The sequence below is a fragment of the Coenobita brevimanus genome, chromosome 91 (assembly GCF_032717465.1).
Source record: "Coenobita brevimanus isolate Jiangsu-jjx chromosome 91, ASM3271746v2, whole genome shotgun sequence".
Classification (NCBI taxonomy): Eukaryota; Metazoa; Arthropoda; class Malacostraca; order Decapoda; family Coenobitidae; genus Coenobita; species Coenobita brevimanus.
In genome coordinates, this window is record NC_137044.1 from 30,726,112 (window position 1) to 30,749,065 (window position 22,954).

At 48.5% G+C, this 22,954-nt stretch overlaps 1 protein-coding gene across 1 annotated transcript; it reads left to right on the forward strand.

Moving 5' to 3' along the window:
* Positions 1–12,183: 12,183 nt before the first annotated feature.
* Positions 12,184–13,797, forward strand: LOC145411939 (uncharacterized). The gene has a single exon (XM_080281908.1). The coding sequence runs from the start codon at positions 12,184–12,186 to the stop codon at positions 13,795–13,797; it is 1,614 nt and encodes a 537-aa protein (XP_080138034.1).
* The last annotated feature ends 9,157 nt before the right edge of the window (positions 13,798–22,954 follow it).

Genomic DNA, 22,954 nt, shown 5'->3' on the forward strand with positions numbered 1-22,954 from the left:
GACACAGCCTGTACACTGCAACAGGACTACCTCAACACACTGCAGACACAGCCTGTACACTGCAACAGGACTACCTCAACACACTGCAGACACAGCCTGTACACTGCAACAGGACTACCTCAACACACTACAGACTTGGGTTAAGGACATCAGGTTGAATATGACCCCAGCCAAATCCACCAGCACACTCGCCACCAGCTGTAAGCATGAACACACGTACTCCCCCCAACATTACATTATTTAACAATGTACGTGTGCCACACAGCGTTCACTAACATTCTTAGAGAGACATAACATCGGACTCACCTTCAAGGACCATGTACCAGACAAGAGGCGGTGCACCCCCAGACTCAATGCACTCAGGCCAACTACAGGGCCAGACTTTGGGCCACAAAAGGAAGCATTCTCCATACTCTAAAAAGCAATGTTTATATCAGTGATGATCTATACTCCTCCCACCCCCTTCCCCAGCATATGCTCCCATCCTATCTAACACCCACAACACCTTTCCAAATCGTACAGAACAATGCCCTACGCATCACCACTGACTTCGCGAAATCCACTTCCTTAGGTCACTTGCCGTCTGATATTAAAGCCTTCCAAGTGAGACTACCTCCATATGAGGGGCACACAATTTTCTGCATTAGCCTGTTCCAGTACACAACACGTCTGCTGTTATATGACACACACACAACACACCTAGACACATAAAATAATCACCATACAAACATTAACAAACCTTCTATAACAATACCCCACCTCCAGATATTCTAACACCGACAATGTAAAAACACCTACATACTCATTTTCATTCATTCATTGCCAGACGCCATGTATCCCAAACGGGGTGGCCAAGGGCTTAGAGTTAATTGTTTTACAGGGAGGGGCACTAATCCTCCACCAACCCCACTTGACATGTAGGGAGAAGTATATACATACTCACTTCATAATAATATACCATCTCGATCACAACACCATACTACCAGCCCCCCTCCCCCCGTGTCTCTAGTTCTTCTTTTAAAAACAAACCCAAGTTATTACAAAGAATCGATCGTAAGTATGGTCGGGAATTTCACCCCTGGCTCGGAATCGTATCCCGGCTTGGACGGTGATTAATTTATTAAGTTTGGTTCGGCCTTTCCAATGGTGAAAATGGCCAACTCAGTGGCAGAAAAAGACAAGGCCACGGGTCTTCATCTTTTCCTTTGCACTTCTTCGTGACTAGCACTAAATTCGAGCAATAATCTCCTCCTGCTGGTCAATAGTCAAGATGGAGAGATGGCAGTTTTAGGCCAAGTTAGAGTAAATAGTGGTTATATGGCTCTACTCTCAAAGGCACTGCTAGGGCTCTACATGTATTCCACAGCACTTTTTCGTGACTAGCGTTGAATTCGATTGGTAAACCCTTCATCTATCACTGTTTATATATATACAGACGTCTAAATCCAGTAAGGGGTGGCCACAAGTAAATCACCTCCACGTCTCCCTGTCCTCTGCCATATCGCTGTCCTCCCTGCTAACTCACGCCCCACCCTTTCATATACTTCTTCATTCTGTCCCTCCACCTCCTCTTTGGTCTTTCCCTACCTCTTCCCTTTCTCCACTTCACTCGTATTCACTCTACTTGTCAGTCTCTCGCGCTCCTTCCTCTCCACATGGCCAAACCAACACAGTGTATTTCACCTTACTCTTTTAATCACATCTTCATCCACACCACAACACTCCTTCACTTTCTTATTTCTCTTTGTTATCTTACTGGTAGCCTTCCCGGCCCCTGAGCCTGCCCAAAGGAAGGGCCCACTGAAGCCAGACACTACTGATGCGCCTGCCCAAGGAAAATAAGAATATGTAAGAAAGAGCAAAGCAAAGATATGGGCTGGAAGGTGCACCATATGCAGCTAAGAAGTTACTACTTGCAGAAGAGTGAAGTGGTGGAGCGGGCAGGGGCAGATATAGTCTCACCAATCTAAAACCAAGGTTTGGGTGGAGTCCAGCCGGGGATTTCCCGCCGTACAGCACTGCCTTGTTTCCTATACTCTGATTGGCTAGTGGCTGACCTGACACCGTTATAATTCGCCGGTCACATCTCGCCACCTGGCCTGACATGACTTGACCCACTTCTGTGTGTGTGTGTGTGTGTGTGTGTGTGTGTGTGTGTGTGTGTGTGTGTGTGTGTGTGTGTGTGTGTAAAGACAAACTAATTCAAGTTATAAATATAATTTAAGTTATATATATAACAGAAAGTGAACAGTGGACGCACGTGACAGAAGCTTAAATCTCCCTCCAATGGATCTGGATGTTGCCGCTCGTGAGTGTTTTAACTTATTTATTTCTATTAAGAAAATAGCGTATGTTCTACTGATTCCTTCAAATTATATTATAAACGTAATTGTTACATTACTTACCCAACTTAGAACTATCGTGAAAGTCGGTAAAAGTAGCCTAACTACATTTTTTTCAGCACCACTGTAAAATATGTATGCCACGTTTCTTTATTGATGTACAAGAGCCATATGCTTTACAAGTTTACCTTCCTTTGATATGCTAGAATACTTACGTTTATATTGTATTAGTATGTGTGTACCTATCTGTGATGCCTATTACATATATAACAGAATCTACTCATCGCTCGTTTAGGAAGTATGGCATGGCTGCACCCAGCGCCAGACCCCACCCAAACCTTGGTTTTAGATTGGTGAGACTATAGCAATAGGGCAAGAGAGAAATAATATCATCACAATGGTTAATAGAATGGGAACATGGAGTCGCCGAGATGGGAAGTGAGAGCTGAATAGACACAACAGAGTCGGGCAGGGTATTCCAGAGAGATACGCATCTGATACTGAAGAATCTCTTACTCATGTCAAGTTGGCATCGGGAGTCGGCAATCTTGATCTGGTGTCCCCGAGTGGTATGGTAAAGAGGACGGGCAAATAGCTCATCTGGGGTCAAAGAGGAGTTTCCATGAAATATTTGCCAGTATTTGATGATATCATGTCGAAGCAGTCTCCCTGAACGGAGAATAAATTCAAAGCCCTTAATCTGCTCGTATAGTCAAGGTTTTCAAGCCCCTGTATAGACTTTGTCCAACGTCGCTGGATTGATTCCAGCAGCCTAAGATCGCCTATGTACCCCAGATTCCAAAACGGCGAGGAGTACTCCAACAGTGGACGGATGTGGGAGATATATAGGGGAATCATGAATGAGGCATCGTGATTTGCTGTGGACTTCAGGATACTGTTCGACAGAGCTCTAGCTTTATGAACCAAGTTTCAAATATAATGGTGAAATTTAAGTGAGAAATCAATCAATACTCCCAGGTCAGATAAAGTTTCTCTGAGGAATAGGTAGATCATTCAGGTAGTACAAGCCAGAGGTTGTCACTCCATGTACATAACTCCACATGCTCCTCTCAAATAACTCATTTCCTCTGCTCTCACTGTTGTGCCCTACAAACAAGGTCCAAGTTTCGCTTTCATGTTAGGTTAGTGTGTTACGTAGATTAATCTGTTAGGTTAAGTTACGTTCGTTCTCTTAGTATCAGGTTAGGTTAGTGTGTTACGTAAATTAATCTATTAGGTTAAGGTACGTTCGTTCTGTTAGTATCAGGCTTGGTTAGTGTGTTACGTAGATTAATCTATTAGGTTAAGTTACGTTCGTTCTCTTAGTATCAGGTTAGGTTAATATGTTAGTCAGTTCGGCTAATCTGTTAGGTTAGGTTCCTCTCATCCAGAAGGAGCTTGGCTACCTGTTGGACCACAAGATGATTGAGCCCTGTCAGAGCGAGTGGAGTTCTCCTGTCACTCTAGTCCCTAAGCCAGGTGGGTCACAGCGGCTTTGCATCGACTACAGACGTGTTAATCAGATAACCAAAACAGACACTTACCCTCTCCCTCGCGTGGAAGATTGCATAGACAAGATCGGAAAGGCTAGGTACATAAGTAAGTTTGATTTGTTAAAGGGATACTGGCAAGTACCTATGAGTGAACGTGCTAGGGAGATCTCATGTTTTGTAACACTAGGAAAGACTTTTTCATGTTCTGTAATGCCATATGGTATGAAGAATGCACCAGCCACTTTTCAGAAGCTCATGAATGTTGTAACAGAGGGTTTGGCAGGGTGTGTTGTTTATATTGATGATGTATTAATCTTCAGTGACAACTGTAAAGATCACCTATGCCATGTCAGTAAATTTCTTGAGCGTTTGGTTCAGGCTAATCTTGTAGCTAATTTATCAAAGTGTGAGTTTGGTCAAACTAAAGTTCAGTACCTTGGGTACGTAATTGGTGATGGACATGTTGCACCACCAGCAGCTAAGGTTCAGGTTATAAGTGATCTTCCCAGACCTAAAAGTAGGAAAGAACTACAAAGATTTTTGGGAATGATAGGTTATTACAGGAGATTTGTTCTTAACTTTTTAGTTCATGTATCACCACTTACAGACCTACTGAAAAAGGGAGTTAAATTTGTCTGGACCGATAACTGTGAATCCTCTTTCAGTAAACTTAAAGCTATCCTATTAAGTCAGCCAGTGCTCGCTACTCCAAATTTTGCTAAGCCTTTTAAGATGGCTGTTGATGCAAGTGATACAGGAGCTGGTGCTGTTTTGCTGCAAGAGGATGATCAGGGTATTGAGCACCCTGTATCTTATTACAGTAAGAAGTTCACTCCACCTCAAAAGAACTACTCAACTATTGAGAAAGAGCTTTTGGCCTTGATTTTGGGTTTACAGCATTTTTCATTTTATTTGTGTTCTGGTTTTGACCCCATAGTCATTTATACCAATCATAACCCACTGAAATTCCTTAGTAAGTTTAAAGATAAAAATCAGAGATTGACAAGATGGAGTCTACTTCTTCAGGAGCATTCATTAGACATACAGCATGTCAAGGGGAAAGAAAATGTTATTGCAGATTGCTTATCTAGACTTTAGACAGATTGTTTTAGAGTAATAAGAAATTTCCTTTGTAAATTTTTTTTTTTTTGGGGGGGAGGTGTTACATAGCCTATGATTTCATCATCCTTTGTATAATTCTAACGTACAGTATGCTGCATGTTTGATCACGAGCGTGTTCTACCTCACTCCCCCCTTCTACCCTTACAGTAGAGTAAGTCGTTCTTACTGTTGTTCAGAGCAGGATTGTCAACTCTTTGTCCCCTATGGCTTCATTTGCGTGTCCTTCTTACAAGTTGTATCAAGCTCTGTCGGCCCCTATATAATGAGCTCTGTCTCTGCATTAATTGCCACTTAGATCTACTCCTCATTTTGCTCACATCTCTGTCCTCCCACAGTTGTTATTATTTTTGTGAGTGCTCAGGAAGTCTCCAGCCATCTATCTAGCAGCTGTGTAATTTGAGTATAAGTGTTGTTGCATTTTTTCCTTGTGCTGTATAGCATGAAGTGTTGATTCGTAGGCCTAGTGAGGTTTTTGTGATTCATGTGTTTTTATGTCAGTCATTTTTTATAATATTTTGTATCTGTAATAATATATCTTGCATTAACTGAGCATTGTCCGGTTTTCTCATTTTATCAGGGCTGACTTAGATAAATTTACTCATGCTAATTTCGTGTTAATAGAGGCTATTGCAGTTAACCATATATGTAACCTGTTTTTTGCCATTACATTCTCCTTATGAGTCCTGAATGTTTAGTTGTTAGTTTGAGCATTAAACTTTAACTTGTTATTTTACCTAACTCTTTTGTTTTGAACCTGGAACTTTGCGGGACAGTAGTGATTTTAGTATTCACACTTGAAGTGTTCATTATCTCTCTCTGTTCCGTAACAACACACACACACACACACAAAATCTTACTTTGACTAAACTTGATGAAAAAAACACAGATTTTTAAGTAAAAAACCTATTAACCCAGACGGTCGATGAAAAACCCATATCTGGGTTTAAAACCCAGGAGTGACAGCCCTGCTCCCTGCACCCCATCGACGAGTGTGACCCGGGCAGTGACTCCCCTGAGGGTAATCCATTGCCCTCTGCAGGCCGGGTCCCCCTAGGGCTCTACCCTCACGCCCCTGTCACGGAGTGAACATTACCCAGGAGATACAGGTAGTGACGCCCCTTGTGCCGAGAACAAACCAGGGGAAATAACAGTGAACAGTGACCAAGCGAAGACCAGTGCGAAACCAGCAACAGATACCATTAGTCCTAAAGAACTCAGTGCCCGGCAGGACAGGGAATGAACCTTAGAGTAATTATACGAGTCCCCCCAATAAAATAACTTTCTGTGAACGAATAGAGACGGGTGCGCGGGTAGATTAAAGGCCTGTGTAAAAGCGTCGCCGCGACTAAGTGACTGTGTCAAGTGTCGCGATCCGCACCCTGTCTTATTTATAGTAGTATTTCCCCTACGAACTTCCAATTTTGTTTATCCCCTTTGTGATCAGTTCAGTGTATATCCTGCCTAAAAGTGACATATAGACAATAACATATAAAATTCAAGACATCCCTGTATGTGCATTGTATTGTGTCCTAAGTGTGACTGTATCTTGTGGTGCTGAAGGTTAACTCTGTCTCCCTGTCCCCTGTATCTCAAATATCACTCTGTGTTTTATTGTAACGGTTAGAATTAAGGGAATAGATGTGTTAAGGTGTACTGCCTGGTTTTTATGTCCTGTTCCTTTGTGGGTGCTTTACTTTCGGTCCGGAAAGAGGACCCTGCTTCAGTCGCTAGTGTTTTTAGGACGAGAAGTCGCCTTAAAAACACCACCATAACAGAAACTTAAACTCGTCATGAGAAAATACTTAAAATTCCCAAGAAGAGCTTGGAAGAAAAAATACTGAAACATAAGATGGTCCTGTTTCCTTAAGAATTTTCAGAGAGTGTTAAAGAAAGCTAAGTTTAATTATGCTAAATAAATTGCCAATGAAAAGGTAACACGACCATGTCCCTAAGAAAAAAAAAAAATTGTCCATCGTTAGCTTAGTCAACCCGTAAAATATTTGGTTTTCTGTTATAAACACTTAATCCCATTTTCTTTAAAAAATTCATATAATCTAGCTACGTACTTTATATATAATTTCGTCCATCTCCAGACGATTATATTCACCTTAAATGAGACATTTTAAACTGGAGGGGTTAGATATAGCCTTCATTAACCACTTTACTACTATACCTAATATTTTGGTTCTATAGCAAGCTTCCTTGCACGTCTTTCTTAGCGATTTATTTGGCAGAACACATTTAAGTCTCTTGTATGTTATTTATAGACCTTTAGTGCTGATATAGTTGCATCAATAACAAAAGGATAATGAGGTGCAGTGTGACAGATAAATCTCTAGGCAAGAGATATTGCAACATTCTCAAAATCACTTCTAATCCAGCCCTTAAACTCACCTTCACAGCTCAGCAGTACAGCTTTTGTTTAAGTAATAACAAAAAGTAGCACAATATATACTGTATAACTGCCCTGTACTCCGGTCTTTTATAATGTGTTTAATATTACTACGTCAGGGAAATCCATGGATAATAAGAACCTGTAGGCCCTATTTATATATTTGCATACATTTCCAGAAAACAGTCGATGTACAATTAATTTCGTGAAATATGTTTGCTTTCATTTCACACCCTTTCACTCTGCTGCCTGCCTCCACACCGACAACATCTCCTGTTCCTGACTACAACAAGGGTAACAGCTCTCCGGTTCGCCGTTGATCGAGCTGCTCTGCCCTTTTGTATCACGCCAGTGCTTGAGGTGTTGCTGTTGTTGTTGCTTGCCGCCATTTCTCAGACCACGCCTTGGTCTTCAGCCACAGTAGTGTATCGGGGTACACGCACTTGTGTGTACTCGCCCTGCTGTGGTTCTTTTTGCCTTCTCCTATATTTCCTTTCTGGCCCTAGAGACCCCTGTTTAGAGTGGTACGAAGCCGAACTCCGCGGATTCCAGGCGCAGGCCTGGTTCACAAGGAGGCCCCTTAGAGGGGTGGTTATAGGAAGCCGCAGGGCGGGCCAAAAACTCGATAGGGATAGGGTTAGGAAAGTCCTTCGGGGCAATAGTAGGGCTGTCTCGTCCTCTGCTAGCAGGGGGACAGTAACCGCTATTGTAGGTAGGCTCCTTCCTGCGTTCTGGGTGATTGTACGAGTGCTTGTGAGTGTGCCTGTGTGTGTGTATCGGCCGCCAGCTATGGCAGGCCGTACGGCACCCTCGCCAAAGGGGCCGTTGAAGACTCCGCCGGCTTCCCGTGATCCCAGGCTTGCTTCGAAGATACCAGTTCCGTCCACTAATCCTGGCAAGTCGTCTCTGCAGATGTCTGGGAAGCGATCTCGACATGGGTCTGGGAGCAGCGCGGCTTCTGGATCAGGTGGCCCGCCTCCAGCCAATACCGTGAGAGTTGGCCATGCCGGTGGATCTTCTGCTTCGGGTACTCCCCCTCCTGCCTCTGCACCTCGGCGCAAAGTGCTCCGTAGCAACGCAGATGAGATGCAGGGCATCCAGCCTACAAATCCACCATCTTGTGCCCCTTGTCAGTCGCGCCCTGCCTTGCCTCCTACATCTGCGGCTGGATCTGGGGGTGTGCCTGAGTCTGTTAGGGATGCGGACGGTGATTTTGTCCTGGTGGAACGTGGTGGCCGCCGTCAGCGGCGGGCTCATGCTGGGGGGATTTTTCTGCGCCTGCTCCGGCTCGGTTAACACCGCCTGCACGTCCATTGGTATCGGTGAAGGCACCGCCCCCACCTCGCTCTGTCTTCCCAGCCTTCAGGGTGCCCCAACAGGAGGGTTTCGCCACGTCTTACGACGCTGTGGCAGCCCTGGATCGTCGCTTCCCGGATCTGACGGTGGTGAATCGCTTTGGGAGGGACGACTCTTGCGTCCTCATCCCACAAACGGAGACGGCTCACCGCCAACTGAAGATTGTGGCAGAGGACGAGGCAGCGGAAGTCCGATTAGTGGAACTATCGCCAGGCAGGCAAACTACAAGGGCTGTGGTGATGGGGTACCCGCGCCGCATGCCGCTCGAGATCCTCAAGCGGCATGATCTCGTGGAGGAAGCGGAGCGGTGTCAACACCAGAGGACACGCGAGGAGACAATGCAGGTGCAGGTGACCCTGCGGGGCCCCCTCGTCCCCTCTCTCGACCTCGGCAACTGGGGGACCTACTGGCTCCGTCCCTACACCCCGGAACCATTGAGATGCTACAGGTGTCAGCGCTACGGACACCACAGATCATCATGCAACAGGCCGATAGTCTGCGGGATGTGCAGCGGGGCGCACGATACCACGCAGTGCCTCGAGAAATTCAAGGCAAAGGAAACGGTACGATCCCGGTGCCCCAACTGTCAAGGTGCTCACCATGCATGGCACCCAGCCTGTCCTGCCCGAGTGCGCAGGGTGGAGCAGGGACGGGAGTCCCAGGTCTCTTGGGTGCAGGAGCAGCAAGCGTCCTTGGCCATGCCGGCTCCTCCAGGAACCTTTGTTTGGGGCCAACAACGCCGTGCTCCGACAAACGCCGCCTCACCTGTGGTAACCAACGAGGACTTCCCGCCACTGCCAGGTGCGGCAGTCGCTGTCTCGACGGTGGCGGAGGTGCACGCCCCCCCGCCGACGGGTCAACCCAAACCACAGAGGGTTCCTCGTCCCAGGCCTCCTGCTCCTCCTGTGCCCTCCCCTCAACCTCAGTCACAGGTGAAAGGATCAACCGACCCTGGGTTTGTCCTCCAAGCCATGGGGGAAATGATGATCGGCATCGTAGGCCTCCTGGCAAATGCACTTCCCCTCACCTGCCCCAAGGAGGAGCTGCTGGGTGCAGCGCAGGCGCTGGTCTCAGGGGTACTGGCCAAGGTCGGTGGTGGGGTGGCGCTGGCGCAGCAACCCCAGGACTCCCCCGTGCTGCGGCAGCCCCAGGGAGAGCCACAGGTGACACAGGTGCCCGCCGAGGCCAAGGGGAGCCAGTCAACCCCGACTCCCGAGGAGGTGCGGGGCAGGGCCAGAGACAGGGGCCGCAGGGAGAGCCGCGACCCTCGTGTGAGGAGGGCGTCGGAGGGAGAGCGGAACAGTCTGAGACCGCGTTCCCCCGTGGTCTCGCGGGCGTCCCTCGGGTAGCCCCGTGTTTCGCGGGAGGGGGCGGTTGCGCGACTCCGCCTCTCCCCAGACAGAGCATCCCCAACCCCATCAGAGTCTTGCAGTGGAACTGCGTCGGCGCGATGAGCAAGCTCCCACTCCTCCAGGAGATTGCTGCTCGTGACCGGCCGCATGTGTTTATGCTGCAGGAGACTCTGCTGGGGGAGAGGTCCCCTTTCCGGCTGCAGGGATACACCACTCATCTCCTCCCCCATGTGCGAGGTGAGACTAGGGGTTGTGCCATCCTTGTCCAGGACCACATCGCTTCCACAGTTTGTGAGCCTGCTCCATTCTGTGGAACTGATGTTGAGGTTCATGGTGTGCGTCTTCAACTTGCTGAGTCATCCCTTACAGTGTACAACTTCTACCGTGGTGCCAGTGCAGCCCTGGAGTTGGGGGACTTGTTCTCCCAGGCTACCAGGGAGCCTGTGTTTATAGGGGGCGACTTCAACGCGCACCATGACCTCCTGCAGTCCCCGCAGAGGTCTAATGAGGCAGGACGGCACATTGCACTGGTGTTAGAGGAGGTGGCTGGTGTGTCCTTGCTGACGGACCCATCAGGACCCACTCATGTTAGGGGGGGGCGTCTGGACCTGACGTTCGTGTCGGATCCGCTTATGGGTTCGGCATGTTGGTCCATACACCCCACCCTGATGAGTGACCACTATGCTATTGTGGTGGAGTTGGGGTTGGCTTGCCTCCCTCCCCCCGAGCCGCCACATAGGTGGGATGTGGAGAGGGCAGACTGGGTGGCTTTTGAGCGTGCCCTCGTCCGTCTTTTCTCCTCGTCCCACCACCCCTCAGACTTGGAGAGTTTTGCGGATCTGGTGGCCAGCGTCTTTGGGCAGGCCGCTTCGGAGGCAATTCCCCAGAAGCGGCGGTCCGCAAGGGTTTACCGGGACGGATGGTTTTACTGTGACCGGGTCAGGGAGCTGAATAGGCGGCTGAATGCGGCGCGCCGCGATTACCGACGGCGTCGCGGCTCACCTCTGCGCAGGCGCTTAGAGGCTGTGTCGCGACACGTGCTGGTTGAAAAGCGTCGCATTCGGGAGGAGGCGTTGGTTCGGTGGTGCCGGACTCTGGGCGCTCACACCACTCTCAGAGAGATGTGGAGGAGGCTGCGGTCCTTCACCAACCCTCGCCCCTCTCGTCCACCTTCACACCCTGACCCGGTCTCAGAGGCTGACCGATTGGCTAAGCACTTTGCGGATCGCTCTGCTTCCCACAATCTCCCGCGGTCTGTCGGGGCCACTCTGGAGGGGTTGTCGGACTCTCGTGCTGCGGCCGTCCGGGAGGCTTGCTCCCAACCTGATGAGGCTGACTGCCCCATCACGGTGGGCGAGCTCCTGGCGGCTCTGCGGCGCAGGGCTGACACTGCTCCGGGCCTCGACGGCCTTACGTATTCCATCCTTGCGCATGCGGGGGATTGTGGTAAGGCGTGGTTGCTGGATCTGCTCAATCTCTCCTGGTCTGAGGGGCGTTTGCCGCGGTCATGGAAGACGGCTGTTATCCACCCCATCCCGAAGCCAAACGACCCAGGTGCCATGCGCCCCATCTCCCTCCTCAGTTGTATTGGCAAGACAGCTGAGAGGGTGGTGCGGGCACGGATGTCGTGGCGTCTGGGGCCGTTACACCCGAGGATTTTTGCATATCACCAGAAACGTAATGCTGCACAATGTCTGGCATCATTCCTCGGGGAGCTTCGGGGTCGAGTGGGAATGGCTGTCTTTCTTGATCTCGAGAAGGCGTTCGAGCTGGCTAATTAGTTAGTCATCTTGAGCGCCCTTGTGGCTCGAGGGATCGGGGGCAGGCTGCTATCGTGGGTCCAGGATTTCTTCCTTGACAGGGCTGCCAGCGTCCGCTTTCAAGGTAGTTTTTCCCCGGCATACTCCCATCCAAATGGCACGCCACAGGGCAGTGTGCTGAGCCCTATCCTTTTCAACATTCTCGTTGAAGGGTTGTTGGATGTGGAGTATGGCCGGGGGGTCACGCTCCTTGCTTATGCGGATGACCTGGTTCTAGTCTTTTCAAGGAGAGACTGCTACACACAGGCCAATGAGGCCCTCTCGCGGCTCTATCGACGGTCGCCGGAGCTTGGGCTGAAGGTAAATATGGCGAAGACCCGCTATATGCCTTTTGGCCTCAGCCCGCCGGCCTTCCCGATGCTGTTGGGAGGACACCCTCTAGCCCGTGTGACGACCCACAAATACCTGGGGGTCTGGATGGACTCGGGGCTGAAATTCGCCTGTCATGTTAGATACCTGAGGGAGAGGGCTCGATCTCGGATGGCGGCTCTCCGCTTCCTTTCCCGGAAGAGCCTGGGGGCCTCTTTTGAGGTCCTCAGAACCTTCTATATTCATGCCATCCGGTCGGTCATCGACTTCAGTGCTATCTGCATGACAGGCTTGGCCCCTCAGATAGCCGCCTCGCTGGAAGTGGTTCAAAATGACGCAATGAGGATAATGCTTCATGCCCCCATGTGGACACGTCTAGTCAATCTCCGTCTGGAGTGTGGCCTCCCCTCGCTTCGGGGTAGGGTCGTGCTCTGTGCTGCTGCGGTCATCTTGCAGCTTGTGCAGCATAGACCCCAGCTCCCGGTCTCGGCCCTGTTTAAGTGGCTTCTTTTGCGGCCGCCTGATCCTTGCCCGCGCAGGGACTGGGTCCGTGGGTTGGTTGCCGCGCTGCATGAGCTGGGAGCGGCCACTGGTATTTGCGAGGAGCCTGACACGCCCTGTGTGGGCTACATTGAGCCACCGCCCTGGACGTCTCCGCCTATTCAAGTCATCGTTCCGACTGCTGGCGGAGGGCGAAATGCTGTCCCTGCTCTCCTTCGGCAGGAGGCCTTGGCGCGGATTGAGGCTCTGCGGCGCCCAGCATCCGCAGACTACTATACCGATGGCTCGGTCTCTGCCGACGGGGCTGCAGGGGCAGCCTTCGTATGCGGGGTTGTGGTGGTATCGTGGCGCGTCACACAGGGTGTGTCTGTCTTTCAGACGGAGCTTGTGGCAATATTGGGGGCACTGCGGCATGCAAGCCAGCATGCCTCCACCCACGTGGTGGTACATTCTGACTCACTTTCAGCGATTCAGGCTGTCCATTCCGGATCCCTGGGGGACAACCCCCTCCTCCTATCCTCAATTCATGTATGTGCGGCCAGAGTTGTCAGTGCCGGGGGGTCGGTGACCCTCCACTGGGTACCAGGCCATGTAGGACTCGAAGGTAATGAGCATGCGGATCAGGCGGCGCGGCTGGCGTCCTTGCTCAGGGAGGTGTCATTTGTCCTCCCGAGCGGGACGCATCAGATCCTTCAGCCGCTCAGGTCCACTGTCATGCGGTGGGCCCGGGAGGAGCATCAGGTTTGTGTGGCAGAAGGCTCTCGTTCTGCTACTTGGTATGCGGCGGCTACCTGCTTTGAGCCTCTGCCACCACTGCCTGATGTTCCCAATGCTGTCCTGGTCCACATTCGTCGGTTGCGTCTGGGCTTCCTGTGCTACAGGCAGACAGCTCTAGCCCAGCCGGACCCATGCAACTTTTGTCTGGAGTTGGAGGAGGAGCCTCTCCTACATTATGTCCTGCGGTGTCCGGTGACGCATGCCTTCCGATCCTGCTTGGCCCGCACTTTTGTTTGGTCCGGGGAGGACCTGCGGGACGCCCCCGCTCTGATTGCGGGGGTCCCTCTCCCCACTTTGATACGGGTGGTAACCCGATACCCGCCTCCTCGTTAGTCTGTCTATGCCATTTTTGGCATGACCCCTAACGGGCTCCAGTTTGCCCGTGCCTCGGCCTCTGGGCCGGGGCGAATATCCCACTACCACCACCACCACCACACCCTTTAAAGACTTTAGCTAGTGAATGTGTGATAGATAATATTTTCGTATTTTTGGATTATATTAGTATTTCCATTTATTTAAATAGCCGTTATATATATATATATATATATATATATATATATATATATATATATATATATATATATATATATATATATATATATATATATATCACTCATTGTGTGGTACGTCACATATATTACAAGCTGGTCAACTATACTAGTAACACGTTTTCTTTAGCTCCTAAGTTTGCACGTTAAACCTTATCATTCTACCCGCACAGCGCACACTACTCACAACAACAAATATTAGAGAAGCCTTTGATGCTGTCCCGCAACGCAAACTAATCACCTAAATACACAACACAAACATGGAGAACACCAAGCGCTTGCTTGCCTTTTACTTGCCTGGTAGACAGGACTACCTCAACACAATGCAGACACAGCCTGTACACTGCAACAGGACTACCTCAACACACTGCAGACACAGCCTCTACACTGCAACAGGACTACCTCAACACACTGCACACACAGCCTGTACACTGCAACATGACTACCTCAACACACTGCACACACAGCCTGTACAATGCAACAGGACTACCTCAACACACTGCAGACTTGGGTTAAGGACAACTGGTTGAAAATCATCTCAGCCAAATCCACCAGCACACTCACCACCAGCTGTAAGCATGAACACAGGTACTCCCCCCAACATCACATTATTTAACAATGTACGTGGGCCACACACCGTACTAACAATGTACGTGTGACACACACCGTACACTAACATTCATAGAGAGACATAACATCAGACTCACCTTCAAGGACCATGTACTAGACAAGAGGCGGTGCACCCCCAGACTCAATGCACTTAGGCCAACTACAGGCCCATGCTTTGAGCACAAAAAGAAGCATTCTCCTTACTCTAAAAGACAATATTTATATAAGTGATAATCTGTACTCCACCCCCCCCCATCCCCAGAATTGGCTCCCATCCTATCTGACACCCACAACATCTTTGCAAATCGTGCAGAGCAACTCCCTACCCATCACCACTGACTGCACCAAATTCCCTTCCTTATGCCACCATCTGATATTAAAGCCTTCCCAGTGAGAGACTACCTTCATATAAGGGGCACACAATTCTGTGCATTAGCCTGTTCCAGTACACAACACCTCTGCTGTTATATGACACACACAACACACCTAGGCACGTAAAACAATCACCATACAAACATTATCAAATCTTCTATAACAATACCCCACCTCCAGATATTCTAACACCGACAGTGAAAAAACACCTACATACTCACTTTATAATAATACACCACCTCCATCACAACACCCCCCCCCCCGTGTCTCTAGTTCTCCCTGTAAAAAAAAACCAAGTTACGACATAGAATCGATCGTAAGTATTGTAATGCTGAGTAGAATTTGGCTCGACTTCTCGTTCCAAATCAGCTCAACACTGAGCGGGGTCCTCTTTCGAGACCGGAGCTAGTGCAATGAAGAGGCAGGACATAAAAACTTTCGGCAACACCATACACGTATATTATTTCAGTTAGACACAAGACATTTCAGTAGACATTACATCACAATATAGAGCAATACAAAACCTTATCTAAAATATTGTGTATCTCGCAGGATACTAGCTTCCTATAGCTAGTAATAGGAGTACAGTAAATACCCGTGCGCGCGGAGCGCGTGAGGGGAGAGAGGGGGGGGGGGTTTGTGATTTACCAGGAAGGGGAGGGGGAGGTAGGGAGACACGGAGAGTGACTTAGAACAGCGAGGGAGAAGTTATGATAATATTTAATGAGGCCCGATATTAACAAGGGAGTTTAGGTGTTTTCTATTGGCAAGAGTTCTTTGATAATTAACTCTGGTTCTTATTTGGACTTTAAGAGCGGGGGTGAGGAGTGGGGAGGGTTTTCAGGGATAGCGTGCGGAACAGGGGAGTACAATTATCACTCGCGGTCCTCGTAGTTTTGGTAACACTAGATTTCCGTCAGCACAACTTATATACTACACATCTCCCGGGTAGGTTATGTAGACTCGCACTTCCCAACGCGTAACAAAGTCGGAACCCTCGTCAATTCTATTCCACTGTATTACTCAGAGTTTAACCAATAGCACTCCAATAATGTATTATCCTTTCTTTGGGCTCTAGGGAGAAGTCCTTAGTAAACTCGGGATGACACTCGCACGTATCTTCACTTGGGGTCTCTACCCATATTTTCGCCCGTTAATGTAGCATTATGTCCTGGGTTACCCCAATGGAAATTACATGAAATCACTGCACTAGTCTTATTCTAAGAGAAAAGGAGTCACACTTAACCTACTTCACAATTGCAGGATCCTCGTATCTCTCGTGGAGAGAAACACGGTTACCTCAGTGATGATCCGGTCGGACTGAGGGCGTCGCCAGGGTAGGGCGAGCCGGGAGGGCACGGGGCGACTCACTAGGGCGTCCTCTCACGTCCGGGGGCTTCCGGACTGGGCTCCGGACTGGGGCCGAAGAGGGCTAGGAACCTCTGGGTCAGGTCCCAGCGTCGCGGGGGCGTGGTGAGGTCTCGCCCGGGTGTCCTGGGGCGGGCCGGAAGAGGCGACGGACTGCGGTCTCCTATGGTCAGGGGCGCCGGCAGGGAAGGACTGCGGCAGCGGCTGTCACGAGGGCCCGACAGGTGGGTCTTCTCAAGGGCCTCGCGCAGGAAACAGAGGCCGGGGGAGACAGGGAGGTCTTTCCTCCTCACTATACCCTGGGAGCGACCATCGATCGTCTCCACCGGGGTGCTGAGGGAGCGACCGTGGATCGTCTCTACCTGAGCTTTCAGGGAGCGACCATTGATCGTCTCTTCCTGATTTTTGTGTGAGCGACCATAGATCGTCTCTATCTTTTTTTCGTGGGAGCGACCATTGATCGTCTCTACCGGTGTGCTGAGGGAGCGACCGTTGATCATCTCTACCTTAGCTTTCAGGAAGCGACCATTGATCGTCTCTACCTGATTTTGTTGTGAGCGACCATAGATCGTCTCTGTCTTTTTTTTATGGGAGCGACCATTGATCGTCTCTACCAGTGTGCTGAGGGAGCGACCGTTGATCGTCTCTACCTTAGCTTTCAGGAAGCGACCATTGATCGTCTCTACCTGATTTTGTTGTGAGCGACCATAGATCGTCTCTGTCTTTTTTTTATGGGAGCGACCATTGATCGTCTCTACCTGGTTGTGGAGGGAGCGACCATTGATCGTCTCTACCTTGCCACTATTAGAGCGACCATAGATCGTCTCTACCTTAGGGGTGCTGTCTGGAGTACAGTTTCTGACTCCACCCCTAGCTAACTCGGTGATTCCGCCACACGAAGGTAGTGTCTTTTGCCTACGGTGGCGGCGGCGTGGTGGTTGAGTGTCACAAGGGCGCACGGCCCGGGCTGACGTACGCCGCTGTTGCCCGGAGTGGTGGTGGCTGGCGGCGGCTACCCCGGGGAGTCCGAGTGGGGGTGTCGGCATTCTTGAGGGCAGACTCCACTGCTCCTGGTCCGCCTTGATGTCGGGGAGACTGCGGTATTCTCCGGAATATTCCGGAGAATCGATGCGGTCAAAACCACGCATTTCAAGTATGGTCGAGAATTTCACCCCTGGCTCAGAATCGTATCCCGGCTTGGACGGTGATTAATTTATTAAGTTTGGTTCGGCCTTTCCAATGGTGAGAATGGATGACTCAGTGGCAGAAAAAGACAAGGCCACGGCTCTTCACCTTTTCCTTTGCACTTCTTCATGACTGGCACCAAATTCGAGCAATGATCTTTTCTAGCTGCTCAATAGTCAAGATGGAGAGCTTGCCGTTTTAGACCAAGTTAGAGTAAATAGCGGTTATATGGCTTCACTCTCAAAGGCAGTGCCAGGGCTCTACATGTATTCCATTACACTTTTTCGTGACTAGCGTTGAATTCGATCAGTAAACCCTTCATCTGTCACTTTTTATATATATACAGATGTCTGAGTCCCGTAAGAGGTGGCCACAAGTAAATCGCCTCCATGTCTCCCTGTCCCCAGCCATTTCGCTGCCCTTCCTACCAACTCACGCCCTGTCTCTCATATACCTCTCCACTGCACCCTTCCACCCCCTCTTTGTTCTCCCCCTACCTCTTCCCTTACTCTACTTCAATCACATACACTCTCCTTGTCAGTCTCTCGCGCTCCTTCCTCTTCACATGGTCAAACCAACGCAGTGTATTTCTCATAACGCTTTCTATCACATCCTCATTCACACCACAACACTCCTTCACTTCCATATTTGTCAGTCTGTCTCTCTATGTACCTGCACATGCTCCTCTCAAATAACTCATTTCCACTGCTCTCACTGTTGTGTCCTTCCAACAAGGTCCAAGCTTCGCTTCCAGGTTAGGTTAGTGTATTACACAGATTAATCTATTAGGTTAAATTACGTTCGTTCTCTTAGTATCAGGTTAGGTTAGTGTGTTACGTAGATTAATCTATTAGGTTAAGTTACGTTCGTTCTCTTAGTATCAGGTTAGGTTAGTGTGGTATGTAGATTAATCTATTAGGTTAAGTTACGTTTGTTCTCTTAGTATCAGGTTAGGTTAGTGTGTTACATAGATTAATCTATTAGGTTAAGTTACGTTCGTTCTCTTTGTATCAGGTTAGGTTAGTATGTTAGTAAGTTCGGTTAATCTGTTAGGTTAGGTTAGGTTTAGTTTCTTAGTATGAGGTACATTTAGTTTGGTGGTCATTTAGGTTAGTCTTTAAGGTTAAGTAACCTTTACAACAATAAATATTTCAATTAGGTTTGCGAAATACCCACTTGGAGGAGTGATCCCGACACCACAACCCCAGGAGGAGGACATGGGGAGGTGACCCCCACCCCGAGACGAGGCAACGGGGAGACGCATTGGTGCCCCGCGCCACAACGACTCATCTCCCCCGTGAACCTATGCCCCTTTATCACGCAACCAGACCCCCAGGAAGTGCACTGATCCTTTGATGGGGAGAGAGCTCGCCAGAATCGGGGTGGGACTTGCCCTTTGACAGTCCCAAATAGGTCCTCGGTAGCAGTGTCTACTGGACCTGCCTCCACAAGAGGAAGAGCAACCACTAGAGCTCACAGTCCTACTCTACCCCAGGGGAACAGCGGCACAGTAGGGTCCACCGGATCTACTATAGGAGGAGTGCACACAGGATCTCCTTCTGCCACCCACCATCGGGAGCAGGCGTCTTGGACCGTCATCCAGACGACCGTCGCCTGCTGTCTACCTACCTACATATCGTTTCTACCTGCCTACCTACCTACCTACCTACCTACCTGAGCTACCTTCTGTAATTACTTAAACTATCCAGTGTACCTACCTACTTGTCAATCTACCTACGTTCCTACCTGCCTACCTACCTACCTACCTGAGCTACCTTCTGTAATTACTTAAACTATCCAATGTACCTACCTACCTGTCATCATGGGAGGCAAACGTAGATGTCATACGATCTGATAAATCAAAAAATAATGGATGCTCCCCACATCAGAAAGGAAAGCACATTAAAGCAATCCTTGCAAATGCTTGTAGTCTACGTAAAAAATTTTCTGATTTAGAGGCCCTTGCCTTTACCGAAGATTATGATGTAATTGGAGTAACAGAATCGTGGCTAAATTCTGAGCAGAGAGATTTTCTAGCAGAGTTCAATTTACCAGGCTATCACATTTTCAGTTGTGAAAGGAAGAATCGAGCAGGGGGCGGCGTGTCGTAATATGTTAAATCAGGATTTCATCCAGTCAAAATTACCAAGCCATGTATTGAAAACATCGACACTATTTATATTCAGCTTAGAAATGAGTTTTATCATAAAATCACTCTTGGGTTAATTTATCGTCCACCTGGTCGCCCACTCAACATCGATAATGAAATCTACAATCAAATTGCCGAACTATCTTGTATGCAAAGCACTGTAATATTTGGTGACTTTAATTTACCAGTTCCAAAATGGGGGGAAGCCCTATCCTCACACACAGGATCAGACCTATATACAAAATTGCAAGAAAGTTCTTTGTATCAATTTGTAAATTATCCAATACATGGAGCTAACATCCTAGATCTTGTCTTAGCTACATCAGAAAATCTATCTATCTATCTATCTATTGCCAGACGCCTCAATCCCGTTTGGGGTGGCCACAAACAAATCGCCTCCAAGTCGCCCTGTCCCCCGCCATTTCACTGCCCTGCTCCCAACTCACACCCCCCTCCCTCATATACCCATCCCTCCATCTCATCCTCAGCCTCCCCCTCCCTCTTCCCCCCTCCACCTCACTCGCATACACTCTCTTCGTCAGTCTTTCACCCTCCATCCTCTCCACATGGCCAAACCACCTCAGTGTGTTCCTCATAACGCTTCTTATCACATCCACATCCACACCACAACGCTCCTTTATATCCTCATTCGTCAGCCTGTCTCTCCACGTGACTCCACAGGCTCCTCTTAAATAACTCATTTCCACTGCTCTCACTCTTAACTTGTGTCCTTCCAACAATGTCCAAGCTTCACTTCCGTACGTTAGAGTTGGTATCACAATACTGTCATGTAGTAACTTTTTCACTTCCATGCTCACTTCCCTGTTTCTTATCACTGCTTTCAAAGAACCAGCAACCTTTCTTCCCTGCTGTACCCTTTCAAGCACTTCACCCTCCAAACCCCCATCCTTACTCATCACACTACCCAAGTACTTAAACGTACTCACATTTTCCAATTCCTCACCATCCAACCTCGCTGTACATTCACTAACTTCACCTCTCTCAAAGACCATCACTTTACTCTTCCCTACATTCACCTTTAGATTCCGTTTCTTACACACTCTTTCAAACTCATCCACCAAGCCTTGCAGCTCCCCTTCGTCTTCACTCAACAACACAGTATCATCTGCAAACAACAGTACAGGAAGTTTCCAAACACTATCCTCTCTCACCAGGGCCACTCCAACATCCACTACCCTACCTTGTACCTCTTTTATTACCCCATCCATGTACAGATTGAACAACCATGGAGACATGACACATCCCTGTTTTAAACCAACTTTCAAAGAGAAAAATTCACTTAGTTCACCATCCACACGCACTGCAGCCTTCACACCATTGTACATACTCTTCACAGCATTCAACAACTTCCCATCTACTCCATATATTCTTGACATTTTCCACAATCCTTGTCTATCCACCCTGTCATATGCTTTCTCCAAATCCATGAAAGCCACATACAACTTCTTTCCCTTCTCTAGAAACTTTTCCACTAAAGATCTAAGAATGAATATCTGATCTACACAACCTCTTCCCTTCCTAAAGCCTCCCTGTTCTTCTCCAACTAATTTCTCTGTTCTTTCTCTAACTCTGTCTATAAGTATCCTACCATACACTTTTCCTCTTATACTAAGAAAACAAATGCCCCTATGATTACCACACACTTCTTTTTCCCCTTTTCCTTTGTACAAGGGGTTAATTATACCTGACTTCCAATTCTCCGGGACTCTACCTTCCTCCCAGGTCAATCTGCACATCTTCCACATCCATTCTACTACTATCTCTCCCCCATGCTTCAGCATTTCACCACACACTCCATCAATTCCTGGGGCTTTCCCCGATTTAACTTTCTTCATTGCTTCCACAACTTCTATCCTACTGATTTCTTCCTGTCTTCTCACCTCCCTCCTTCTCCCAGCCATTCCCCAGCCACTTATACTCGCATTACCTCCATCCTCTACGTTCAACAATTCCTTAAAGTGTTCTCTCCATCTGTTCACTTTTTCTCCCTTCTCCACTAGTAATCTACCATTTTTATCTTTCACTCCCCTGCTAACTTCACTTCCACCCTGTCTTACTCTTTTCACTTCTCTCCAGAACATTTTCTTACAGTCCCTCCACTTTACACTCAAATTCCTTCCAAATTCCTCATCCACTCTCTTCTTACTCTCTCTTACTAATCTTTTCACCTCTCTCTTTCCACATATAACTCTCTCTTCCGCCTCTCAACTTCTTCCATGCCCCTATTTCTCATCCATTCATTGTATGCTTTCTTCTTTTGTGCCACAGCCTGTTTCACCTCTTCAGTCCACCATGCTGTTCCTTGCACTCCCCTCCGTCTTCTCTTCCTTCCACACACCACATCACATGCTGAACTTATTTCTCCTGTAAATATCTTACACACACCTTCCACGTCTCCCATCTGCTCCAATTCATATTTGCCCAATCGTTCCTCCACTTCTCTCTTATACTCTGCCTTTTTCTCATCCTCTTGTAACCTTTCCCCTCTCCTTGCAACTACTCCTTCCTCTCGTCTTTCCCTTCTTCTATTCCTCCATCTTACTTGCATTCTAATTCTGGCCACCACCAAGTAGTGGTCAGAAAGTCCACTTCCCCAACCTCTATACACTCTTGCATCCTTTACACATCTTCGCATCCTTTCATCCACACACACATAATCAATCATTGCCTTCCTTTCATTCAGTTCACCACCCATCACTCGCCATGTATGTCTGTGGATCATTTTATGCGTGAAGAGGGTATTGGCTATCACCAACCCCCTGCCAGCACAAATGTCCACTAACGCACTCCCATTCTCATCTATCTCAGCAGGCACACCCGACTCACCAACAATTCCATCCACCTTCACATTCCCAACTTTACCATTCATATCACCAATCAAAAACACTCTCTCATTGCTTCCAAACTTTTCCATGCACACTTCCACATTTGTCCAGAACTCTTCTCTCACTCTTCTAGCACGATCTTGTGTTGGTGCATACACACACACAATCCCCCACATTTGTATTCCAACTTTCAACTTTATCCACACAATCCTTGACCCAACTGATCCATACTGTCTTATGCTCCTCTTCCATCTTTTACTCACAACTACACATACTCCTTCCTTTGCTCTCTCATTCTCACCTACTCCTGCACATATACCCCATCCATACTCCCATTCTCTCACACTTTCTCCTCTCCATGTTGTTTCAGTTATTCCACACACATCCACTTTCGCACCCTCAAGCACCTGGAC

Bases quoted from the DNA above. Each gene is read 5' to 3' on its own strand.
- LOC145411939 (XM_080281908.1), top strand. From the start codon at position 12,184: ATGGCGAAGACCCGCTATATGCCTTTTGGCCTCAGCCCGCCGGCCTTC.